We start from the raw sequence: 11,700 nt of genomic DNA on the forward strand, positions 1-11,700 counted from the left end.
TGGAGACGAGTTATTCAGACATGTATTATCCTCATGACGACTTAAGTGGTAGACTGCCGTCTTGACTAGGGATTCTTGAGGACGACAACCCAGTAACATCACAGTAGGGCAATGTGACTCAAGTGAAAACCAGAGACACAGAGGATACAAACCATTAAGTGTGGGGCTTATTAGTGCAAAGAGAAGGAGCCTTCTGCGAAGTGTCCAGATGCAGTGAGAGGATGCCCAGGTTCAGACCCCAGGTCTGGGAGGCAGCAGAGGCCTGCGCACTTAAGAACTTGTGAGGAAAGACAGGATGCAGCCAGATCCACTTTTGGGATGCACCTCTTTGCCCTTAACAGCAAGGTTCAAGGCAGTTAGGAGCATCTTGAGTCTTGGTTAGACGCAGGGGGACACATTTGGGGGACACATTTGGTGGTTTTCTGGGTTCCCCCAGGGGACATAAGTCATGGTGGTTAGTAAGAGACCCTGGCACCCCATTATGGCCCTGGATCATTATCAACATGATAGTTTTATACAAGAAATCAAGTGACTTCAGGTGTACATGTCAGTCTAGGGCTATCAGTCCTGTCAAAGTTTAATTTAGGAAGTTTCTGCTCCTTCATGAGATTTCACGTTCAAATTTATATAATTCATGAAAATAAACATCATTAACCCTTATACTCCAACCACATAATACTGTTGATATAATCTCAAAAGGGAAAAAAAAAGGAAATCTTTCTAATCTTAACCAATGACCTTTTTTAGCTCTAGAAAATGCTATTATAGTCTGAGTGGTAATGTGTAAGGCTTAATTAAAGGTTTTCCCCAAGTCTATAGGAACTTCTACAGTTTATATGAACTAAGTACGAAATACACACCTCAAAAAGTTATCTTTACAAATTACTCATTTCCTACAGTACTCAGACACTTCAGATGTGATTCAGAAAACCTGTGAAGTAGAAGCAGCATTTTTGGAACATAAAGCTCTTATACCAAACAGGTACAAGGAAGCAGCCTGCTACAGGGGGGTCATAATCTAAATGCTATACAAGAAGGTGACACATAAAATGTGAATGTGCGAACACAGTTTCACAATGTGCTTTTCCACAGGTTTCAGAATATGGCCTTGAATATATATCTTCTGCCACTTAAGAGTTTACCTCTTAGATACCTGTGCTTTAACAAATGAGGATGGAGGCTAGCAAAACAAACAGAATTTGGATTATCCTGCCAAGACACAGGTTTAAAGTGAGCTAAGTTCTGCATTCTAGATTTAACATTAATGGGAAGACCATTTTAATCTATACGGTTCCATTTTGTCTTTGTATCCTTTACTTGCATTACCAAACACAGAGGGGCCATCCAAAGCTAGTGTCCCCGCTTGAATCCTCAAAAATCTTTTTAAGCTTTTAAGAACTTAAAAATAAAAAATGAAACTGCTCCTCTAGAATATCAAATTCTCACCTTCAATTAATATTAAATGTAAGTATGTACAAAACATGCATCCACAGAACAGATTTCTAGTTCCTATTGTTGGTCTTGATTCTGTCAAACTTTGAGCTCCACATGAAAACAGACTACCTTTTGGTCATGGAAGAATTCTTTAAATGCCTTATCGACAGATCTAAACTATGTACCATCTTTACCAAATCACATTTATCAACACCCAACAAAACTTTCAACATGCAATTACTTTTTTGTCAAAACAAAAACTAAATGGACATTAGTTTATATTACACTTCATGTTATATAAAACATTTTGCCACAGGCAGCCAGTTTATGATTTCCCAAATGTACAAAATAAGCATATGAATTAACAGGTTTCTAATGGAAGAAAAATTCATTAGTAGAGGAACACAAACTCCCGCCCCAGTGCTTTTAAAATTTTATGAACAAGGGACGAGTCTTCTTAATTAGATATTTGAAATACAACTTTATTCTAACGAAAAGGAATGGGAATGACAGTTAACAAACAAAACATCACCACTGAATATTGTGATGTGACTGTAGCAGTCTTGTAGTTGAATTTCAAGAAAGAAAAATGCGTTCCCAAACAGCTAGATATGTGGGTTCAAAAAAAAAAAAAAAAAAAGAAAAGGTTTTTAACTGCCACACTCACTCCGAAGCCCATTCATCTCCTTCAGCATCCCAAAGATGAGCACATTCTGCTTAGCTATGTAATAAGAGTGGCAAACACGCTGCACCACTGACGTCACAGGACAGTTGCCTATAAAACTAGACTTCTGACGCTGGGCTCCAGCTTCGTTCTCTCACAGGTCATCATCTTCATCCGGGAGAGCGGTTGTCTGCGCAACCTAGAGAAAACAGAATGAAAAAGTTGTAATTGGTCAGATTAAAACCATGAGGAAATACTATAAATCGGAGAGCATCAACGGAAATTAACATGGTTACCTCTAAATCATGCTCATACTGGGCTGCCAAAGCTGGGTCCATAACAACCTCTGGTGGGGCCAGAGCAGGCATGGCAACAAACTCCAAGTTAGGATCGCCAATGAGTTTTCTAGCAAGCCAAAGGAAGGGCTTTTCAAAGTTGTAGTTGCTTTTGGCAGAAATGTCATAGTACTGTTAAAAAAAAAGAAGTTTTAAATAAAGAAGTTACTAAAGCAATGATTCTAACACATTTGGCTTAAAAAACAAAACAAAACACCATTCCAACCCATACATAGACTTACATATCTGTGTCATATACCAATTTTACTTAAGAATTAGTAATTCTGTAAATTGTAAATAACTTACCTGAAGGTTCTTCTTTCGGTGGAAGACAATGGATTTTGCCTTAACTTTCCTGTCCTTAATATCCACTTTGTTGCCACACAGCACGATGGGTATGTTTTCACATACTCGAACCAGATCCCTATGCCAGTTAGGCACATTCTTGTAAGTAACCCTTGAGGTTACGTCGAACATTATAATGGCACACTGGGCTAAAAGTAAATGTATACACAATAATCAGTATACATCTAAGCAGAAAATGTAAGAACTCAGACTAGAAATAGTGTTGCCTCAGACCAGACAAGGGTCACACCTACAGCTCTCTATTTCATGTTCTTTTGATTATAAAAATCCCAATCACTATAATGAATTTAAAAGATTTTAAAAGATATTCTGCAAGACCAGCTATCAATAAATCTCTTCTTTGCTTCCCCAGACACCTCATTAATATAGCCTCATCCCAAAAAAGTAACTGAAAGAGATCAAGGCCCCATCATATTCTGAGGGTGCAGCATGCAAATTCTTTGAAAAGAACAAAGAAACTCCCTAAATGATTCCAAATATTAGGGAATATTAAGTCTCTTTCAAAAACGCCTGTATATATATGACCTGTCAGGTAAGCGGTGGGCAGCTGGAAATAAAGGTCAGATACTACAAAGATAGACACAGAAACCATGTACCATGTAGGGATACTATGAGTCAGAATCAATTCAATGGTAGTGGGACTAAGGATAGGCTATGCTACCATCCAAAAGACAACAAACCTGAGTAAAATGTAGAATGGTAGAAAAAAAACAAAAACAACCTTAAGCGTTTATTTGTATATGCTTCAGCAGCCAAGCAAAATTCATGGAAGGATTCCCAGCAATTTTGCCATCAAGAAAAATATTTTCTTCATTCATGTTTTCTAAGGCACTACTACAATGGGCATTTATTTTCAATTCTTAAAGCATTTGGGAAAGAGATATGTAAAAATCAGCACAAGAAAGAAATAGCAAGTCTTCAGACAATAGTTGTAAAATACAGAACCTAGCTCTTCTGGTCCAGTATCTGCTCAAAATAGTTTCAATGGGACTGAACAAAACCAACCACCAAAATGTATACTTGTCTGTACCTAAGTCCCCAAACAAAAGTTAAACAGTCCGTGGCTTGTTGCTGTTTTTAAATTTCAAGCCTCCCTCCTTGTCACACGTGGGTTTCTCCCCACCAAAAAATAATGCTTAGCACGACAAAGTTTACAATTAAATGGAACAGGACTTTTTATATTCCTCTCCCCTCCACCCAAATGAGTTAATTTCCTGTGGGCAGTATCTTTTTTTAACTGAAGAGTTATGTAGCTCCCAGTACACTCAGAACCAAACATATAGTCACTGGATTACACAGACTGGGTAATCTCCAAAACGATTCAAGCCATAATTGGGATGCCTACCTTGAATATAATAGCCATCTCTCAGTCCTCCAAATTTTTCTTGACCAGCTGTATCCCACACGTTGAATTTGATAGGTCCTCTGTTAGTATGGAACACAAGGGGATGGACCTCAACACCTAAGGTAGCTGAAACACCAAGTTCGGATTAGCACATGAATTAACCGATTCATAAAAAACTCCCACCCCCACCCCACTCCTCTCTTCACATACCTACATACTTCTTCTCAAATTCACCAGTCAGGTGACGTTTCACAAATGTCGTTTTTCCAGTACCACCATCACCCACCAGTACGAGCTGTCGGGACACACATTTTCTTTTAAAAGAAACCAACTCACAACATTTTACGGTCCCCCAGAACCATGGGAGTTACTGAGTTTCTGTACACCCTTAACTGAGCACTAGAGGGAACACCTTCATTAATTGTGACGTGATTCCGCGCCACATCTCCGTGACGTAAGCAGATGGCGTACAAATTACGACAACTTTGCTAAAATTTACTTCCCATTAGACCCAAAGGGGGGGGGGTCATCTCCTTGCAGACAGCCAGTGTCTTTTAATCGAAAGATTATGTAACCCCAAGGCGGTCAGTGGGATTGGGTTTCCCGCCTGTAAAACAGGGTCAGCACCCGCCTGGCTCCCGGGGGGGGGGGGTGGCGGGGACGAAGGGACGAAGGGACGAAGGGAACTCGGGCCGGACGGGCACACAAAGCGGACGCTCGGCAAGCCTCTGGGATCTCGCTAAAGCAGGGCACTCCTGTCGACTAAAGCAGCTTCCCCGCCTCCCCCGGCCCGCTCCACGGGCGGCAGCGACCCCACAGGCGACCACGTACTTTGAACTGGACTTGGGGTTCTCCTTGGGCGGCCATCGTGATGGATCTGCAAAAAAAGGGCGGCCACCTGACTCAGGGCCCACATGGCGTGCCGCCTTGAGTCCCACGTGCGCCGCGGCCACAAAGGCGGAGGCCCATTCATCCCGCCGCGCCCTCCCGCCGCCGGCCTGTGGGGACCGGGCGCCATGGCGGCCTCCCTGCCGCTCGAGCGCGCCCGCCGGGCCTGCTGGGCCCCACCGCACGGCAGCGAACCCTGGGCCACCGGGCCGCCCGGGGCCGCTCCTCGGGAGGCCACAGCTAAGTCCCGTCGCCGCCCGCGGCTCGAAGCGGCCGCGACGACCGGGCCGCGGGTGGCGAGGAGGAAAGCGCGCCAAGAGGGCGGCCGCCCGCCGCCGGCCCGGCGCTAACTGGCCCCTAAGAGTCGCCCCTGCCAGCCCCGCAGCCCTCTGCTCACAGTCCCAGGGCCGCCCTGACTCTCCCCGGAAGCCTGCCGGCCTCGGCCGGCCCGCGCCGTTCTCCTGCCCGCCGGCCGCACCTACCTTCCAGAAGCGTCTCCGGGCCGCGTCTGACTGAGGGATGGAAAGATGGCGGAAGCGCAATTCAAATGCCCGGAGACGCAGCCGACGCCGGCGCGCGCGCTGGGCGGGGCAACGACGCGTTGCGCTCCCACGCGGCCTGGGCGGGAGCGCGCACGCAAGCAGGCTGCGCGAGCGGCGGTCCCAGCGGCGCGGCGCGGAGGGCGGGGCTGGCGTGTTGGGCGCAGGACGTTTGGGCGCGCTCCCGCGGCTCCTCCGGGCCCCGTTCCCGGCGGGCTCTGGAGCGCAAGCGTTGTCGCGCTCTTGGCGTCTGTTTCTCCCGCCGCTGTGACTCGGAAGCGGCTTGTGGGTCTGGGCGGGGCGCGGCCGGTCACACGTGGAACCCCAAGTCCTCGGGGCCGAGGTACTAGATACGACCCACGCGTCCCAGGTTTGCAGATGGGTCCCGTGTTGCACGAGGATCCCGCTTCCGCCCGCTGTTCTTCCGGACTTTCCTGCCACCACGTGCTCCCCACAGCGTGCCCAGGCCTTGTAGGCTGAATGGATCCAACCCCAACTGCCCGTAACCTAAACCCCGTGCCTCCCGCCCATTCCCACTCACGGAGACCCCCATGTGACAGTATACTCGGCGCCATGGGGCTCCGTTGGCTATAATCTTTACGGAAGCAGGCGATTCTGATGCCTAGAGACCCCAGGTAAATGAACTACCCCATCGGGTTTCCTGACAGTGGCCTTTATGGGAGCAGATCACTAAGCCATTCCCTTTCAGGGCCACTGGGAGGCAGGGATGCCAACACTCAGCACACTTGCCCCACCAGGGCGCCTTAATAAAAGTAAATTACCAAGCCAAACCCACTGCTATCCCATTGATTCCAACTCATAGCGACCCTGTACACTCACTATACAGTGTATAGGGTTCTGGAGACACATCTCTCCGGGGCAGTTGGTGGATTTGAACTGCCAGCTTTAGGTTAGTCAAACAAACCAAACCAGCTCACAGCAATCCGACACACAATAAAAATACCCCGTAGCGTTTCCAGGTCTATAAGTCATAAAGAGGCAGACAGCTTTATCTGTCTCCCACCTGGGATGGTGGCTTACAACCACTAACCTGTGGGTAGCAGCCCAGTGCTTAACCAACTCTGCTACTGGGGCTTCTTAATCTAAAATACCCAAAATATTCAAACCCATTGCCAAGTTGCTTCTGGCCCCCTGGTCACCTATAGAATGGAATAGAACTGTTCTGTGAGGCGTCTAAGCTTTCCTGTAATCTTTAATTTTTTTTCCTGTGAATTAATTAATTTTTTTTCCATTCAACAATCCATACACATTTGTTTCATGTCATTGATTGCAAACCCCACCAAGTAGCATTACTTCTCTGCTTCCTGTGTCTCCCATTTCCATTTCTTACCATTTCATTTCCTCTGGACTTTGTCCTGAGGAAAAGGCTGCCCTTTGATCTCCAAGGATTGACTATTCTAAGGAGTCACACCTCGGTAGCCTTTGGTTTCATCTCATTCTGCGAGGCTGAAAATTGAGCCTTGATTTAGTTCAGTTCCAGGCCTAACGGGCTACTAAGGGCCGTAGTTCTCAGGGGTCCATCCACCAGCCTCTGTCTGACCAGAAAACTTGGAAGTTTTTTCCTTCATGTTTCTCCCACTGTCTCCCTCATTAGGACTTGTAGTGTAATTAATTTCTTTCAGAGCAGTCAGCGTGGTAGCTAGGCACCGTCTAGTTCTTCCAGTCTCAGGGTCATGAAGGCTGAGGTTTGCATGGTCATTAGCCCATCAGACTCTTTCCATGCTTGTTACATATTTTTCACCCCTCTTTACATGGGACCAGTGGTTGCACCTTAGATCACTGTTCACAGGCTTTACAACTCATCACTACTTCCCAAGGTAGGTTGCAGAACCTTGGCTTTGTGGACTGTGTTATATCAGTGGACTTTGGGTTCCCTGAAACTTTGGTCTAAGGTCCCTAGCCCCACCATTCCCTCAAAGTGTTTGGATCTGACTCAGAAGTTTCCATCGTGTGAAGTTTCCATCCCCCTGTGTGTCGTTCCATTTGTTGTTAAGTGCCTTTGACTCTGTTCTAATTCAGTGACACCGTACAACACAATGGCCCAGTCCTGTGCGCAACGCATCAATTATTGAATGCAGCTCTTATGGCCATATTGTCTGTAACTTCTGCCAAATAACCCTTTCCTGATGGAATTAGGTGAAAAGGTGGGGGAAGACACTGATAGAATTCAGAGTGATTGTTAACAGAGTTAATTGTGATTTCCGTCCTGCTGGGTATAAAACGAGCTATCTCAGAAGTAGGAAGGGGGGCATCTCACTACCAACAAGAGCACAGCAGGGAAAAAAACTGTCCAGCATGAACAACTGTATTCTGAGCACTTCTAACCTGAATTTTATGACCCGTTAACTTCTCTAATAAGCCCCAGAATCGTGAATATCTGTGAGTTCTGTGTAGCCATTGCAATGAATTATGGAATCCAGTAGAAATAGTGTGGGGAAAGGATAGTGCCATGAGGAGAATGGTTGGTGTCAAAGTGAGGTATGAAAGACTGAAGGTGGAGGCATGTTTGACTGTGGGGGGAGGTCAGACGCTTACAGACATCCTCCCTGAGGGCAGTTAGTCACCAGATACAGGGTAGGCCTTGCTCTCTGCTGCTGGGCACAATAAACTATTCCTCCCTGAGGCCTTAGCTTTCACACCCTACCAATAATGGTCTCTATCACCTGAGCCAGGGAACAGGCCAAACTGACTCTGTGACACCCAAAGTTAAGTTGCCATCCTAAATCTAGGATCCGCCCATCTTGCCACATGTATACCCCCAATCTCTCCTCTTCCTATTACGTGGATACCCCTAGATCACCCCCTCCCATTACTGTATTACCTATAGCACAATCCCTTCCTGTGACGTATGTCTTCACCTGAGAATATAAAAGCCTGGGCTACCATTAAATATCTCTCCCTCTATGTGGACCACCAAGCGGAGCTGAGGTGAGCATGCTACCATGAATTGTGTCTGACTCCTTTTATTCCAATACTTCTATCTCTCATGCTCTTTGTAACTTTACTATGATCTTTACTTATTATTGATGTACAATTGCACCTACCGGGCCTGTAATGATGTGTTAGGGCCTGGCTTCCCCTGAGATCCGACCCTGCCTTGTGGCAGTCAGTCTTGGGAGCCAGATGAGGTCCGATGTACTCCGGCATGCCATTTCTTTTTGTCTGAGTGTGCGGGCCTCATCATGGATGTGTGCCTCATGTGTCACTGGAATCATGGATATATTTCTGGCATCGGTAAATAAATTTGTAGAAATATTTTCTGCTAAACCTATGTCTATCCATCCTCCTTCCCACATCTGTTTGATGGCTGTTATGCATCCACTCGTATAGTTTTGTTATTGCAGATTTGTGCCTGGAAGAGTAGTTACCTCTGTTGCCTGTACCCCTTGTACCAGGGCTGCAATTTTTACAGAAGCAGCTGGTGAGTTGGAAACACTAACTTTTCGGTCAGCAGCCGAGTACGTAACCACTGCATCGCCGGGGCTCCTGTCTCCTATGCTGTTGTTTTAGGTGCTGCGGCATCAATTCCAGCCCATAGCAACCCTGAGCTCAGCAGAAGGAAGTACTTCTCCAGTCCTGTGCCATTTTCACAATTGGTAGGTTTGACCCTGTTGTTTCAGCCACTGTGGCAATCCATCACTTGGAGAGTCATCGTCGTCTTCTTTTTGGCTGATCCCATCCTTTCCCAAGCATGATGTCCTTCTGCAGGGACTCATCCTTCCCGATAACATATCCAGAGTCGCCTCATCTTTGCTTCTAAGGAAACATTCTCTCTGTACTTCTTCCAAGATAGATTTGGTCATTGTCCCAGGCAGATCATGATATATTCAATATTCTTTGCCCACATCATAATTCAAAGGCCTCGGTTCCTCAGTCTTCCTGGTTTACAGCCCATCTTTCTCAGGTATATAAGGTGATGGCCATTACCATGGCCTTGGGAAGATGCACTTTAGACCTCAAAGTGACATACTTGCTCTTCAACACTTCTAAAAAGGTTGGTTTTTTTGCAGTAGATTTGCCCAGTGCAATATGTCCCTTGGTCTTTTCACTGCTACTTCCATGGCATTGATCATGGGTCCAAGTAAAATTAAATTCATTTCATTGGATGTGACAATATCAAGATTGCCTGTTTGTCTTATTGGTCTAGTTAGGAGGATTTTTTGTTCTCTTTATCGTGAAGTGCATCCGTACTGAAGGCTGTAGTCTTTGGTCTTCATCAATAACTGCTTTAAGTCTTCCTAACTCTCAGCGAGCAAGATTGTGCCATCACAGGCTATTAATGAGCCTTCTACTAATCCAGGCGACGAGTTCTTCTTCACATGGTCCAGCTTCAAGGATTATTTAATCACCTTATAGATGAAGGCAATATGATGAAAGAACACAACGCTGACACACCTCCTTCCTGATTTTAAGTATCTTCTTGTTCTATTTGAATGGCCGCCTCTTGGTCTATGTACAGGTTCAGCATGCGCACAGGTAAATGTTCGGGAATTCCCATTCTTCACAATTTTACCCTAAATCTGTGATGAGCTAAACAGTCTGATTGTTTTGCATAATCAATGAAACACAGGCAAACATCTTTCTACCAAGATTCGTCTGACATCAGCAGTGACATCCCTGTTGCTCACTGAATTTCTGGCAGGTTCCTGTGGATGTACTGCTAAGGCCATGTTTTACTTACTTTCAGCAAAATTTTACTTGCGTGTGATTTTAGTGATATTTTCAACAACTTCCCCATTCTGGGTGATGCCCTTTCTTTGAATGGGCACAGATACGGATCTCTTCCCGTTGGCTGGCCGGGCTTCCAACTGTCATGGTATTGGACCAGTGAACACTTCCAGCATGTCATCAGTTTGTTGAAACATCTTAATTGGTATCCCGTCAATCCCTAGATTCTTGTTTTTCACCAGTGTCTTCAGTGTACTTTGAACTTCTGCCTTCAACAGCATTGACTCTTGATTATTGTGTTAGACTGGGTTGACCAGAGAAACAAATCCAGCGACACTCATATATTTGTAAGAAAGAGTTTTATAACAAGAAGTAATTATAAATCAAGACAGCATCCCAGCACAGTCCAACTCAAGTCCATAAGTCCCACACGAGTCCCTAAGCCCCTCTTCAGACTCACACAGGTGTGTGCAATGATGCAGAATGCAGGAGGATCATAGGCTGGTGATTGCAAAGTCATGTGGCTCCGAGGGAGGTGGAAAACCAGACCGGGCTCTGGCAGCTCTCAGGGTGGCTAGCAAGCAGGAAGGGGAAGGCATTGAGAAAGGGAGGTCCCCCTGGGCCTCCTTAGGAAGGCATCACCACAGGAGGCACCATCAGGCAGTTACCTGATTATCAGGTTGGACATCACCCCTACACTTTTTAATTTTAATTTATGTTTTTAAATCATTTTATTGGCGGCTCGTACAACTCTTATCACCATCCATCCATCCATCCATCCATCCATCCATCCATCCATCCATCCATTGTGTCAAGCACATTTGTACATTTGTTGCCATCATCATTCTAAAAACATTTTCTTTCTATTTGAGCCCCTGGTATCAGCTCTTCTTTTTTCCCCCCTCTCTCCCCACCCCCTCTCTCACAAACCCTTGATAATTTATAAATTATTATTTTGTCAGTCTTACACTGTCCAATGTCTCCCTTCACCCACTTTTCTGTTGTCTGTCCCCCAGGAAGGGGGTTATATGTAGATGCTGTGATCAGTTCCCCTTTCTACCTCACCTTCCCCTTACCCTCCTGGTATTGCTACTCTCATTATTGGTTCTGAAGGGTTTCTCTGTCCTGGGTTCCCTGTGTTTCCAGTCCTATCTGTACCAGTGTACATCTTCTGGTCTAGCCGGATTTGTAAGGTAGAATTGGGATCATGATTGTGGTGGGGAGGAAGCATTAAAGAACTAGAGGAAAGTGGTATGTTTCATCGTTGCTACACTGCACCCTGACTGACTCGTCTCCTCCCCGCAACCGTTCTGTAAGGGGATGTTCATTTACCTACAGATGGGCTTTGGGTCTTTACTCCGCACTCCCCTTCATTTACAATGATATGATTTTTTGTTCTTTGATGCCTGATACCTGATCCCATCGACACCTTGTGATCAC

The 11,700-nt window shown here is 45.7% G+C and overlaps 1 protein-coding gene across 1 annotated transcript; it reads right to left on the reverse strand.

Annotated features, from left to right (window-relative positions):
• Positions 1-2,052: 2,052 nt before the first annotated feature.
• RAN (RAN, member RAS oncogene family) lies at positions 2,053-5,953 on the reverse strand. The gene is made up of 7 exons (XM_075534233.1): positions 5,515-5,953; positions 4,976-5,021; positions 4,355-4,439; positions 4,145-4,270; positions 2,740-2,927; positions 2,395-2,565; positions 2,053-2,297 (listed from the first exon to the last, which is right to left on the reverse strand). Exons 2-7 carry the CDS (start codon positions 5,009-5,011, stop codon positions 2,253-2,255), a joined length of 651 nt encoding a protein of 216 aa, XP_075390348.1. The 5' UTR covers positions 5,012-5,021; positions 5,515-5,953; the 3' UTR covers positions 2,053-2,252.
• Between the last annotated feature and the right edge of the window lie 5,747 nt (positions 5,954-11,700).

Source organism: Tenrec ecaudatus, chromosome 16 (genome assembly GCF_050624435.1).
Source record: "Tenrec ecaudatus isolate mTenEca1 chromosome 16, mTenEca1.hap1, whole genome shotgun sequence".
Classification (NCBI taxonomy): Eukaryota; Metazoa; Chordata; class Mammalia; order Afrosoricida; family Tenrecidae; genus Tenrec; species Tenrec ecaudatus.

Bases quoted from the DNA above. Each gene is read 5' to 3' on its own strand.
- RAN (XM_075534233.1), bottom strand. From the start codon at position 5,011: ATGGCCGCCCAAGGAGAACCCCAAGTCCAGTTCAAA. The intron at 2,928-4,144 runs GTAGGCATCCCA...ATTTACTTTTAG, and splicing joins AGATGGCTATTATATTCAAG to CCCAGTGTGCCATTATAATG. The intron at 2,566-2,739 runs GTAAGTTATTTA...TTTTTTTAACAG, and splicing joins ACCGAAAGAAGAACCTTCAG to TACTATGACATTTCTGCCAA.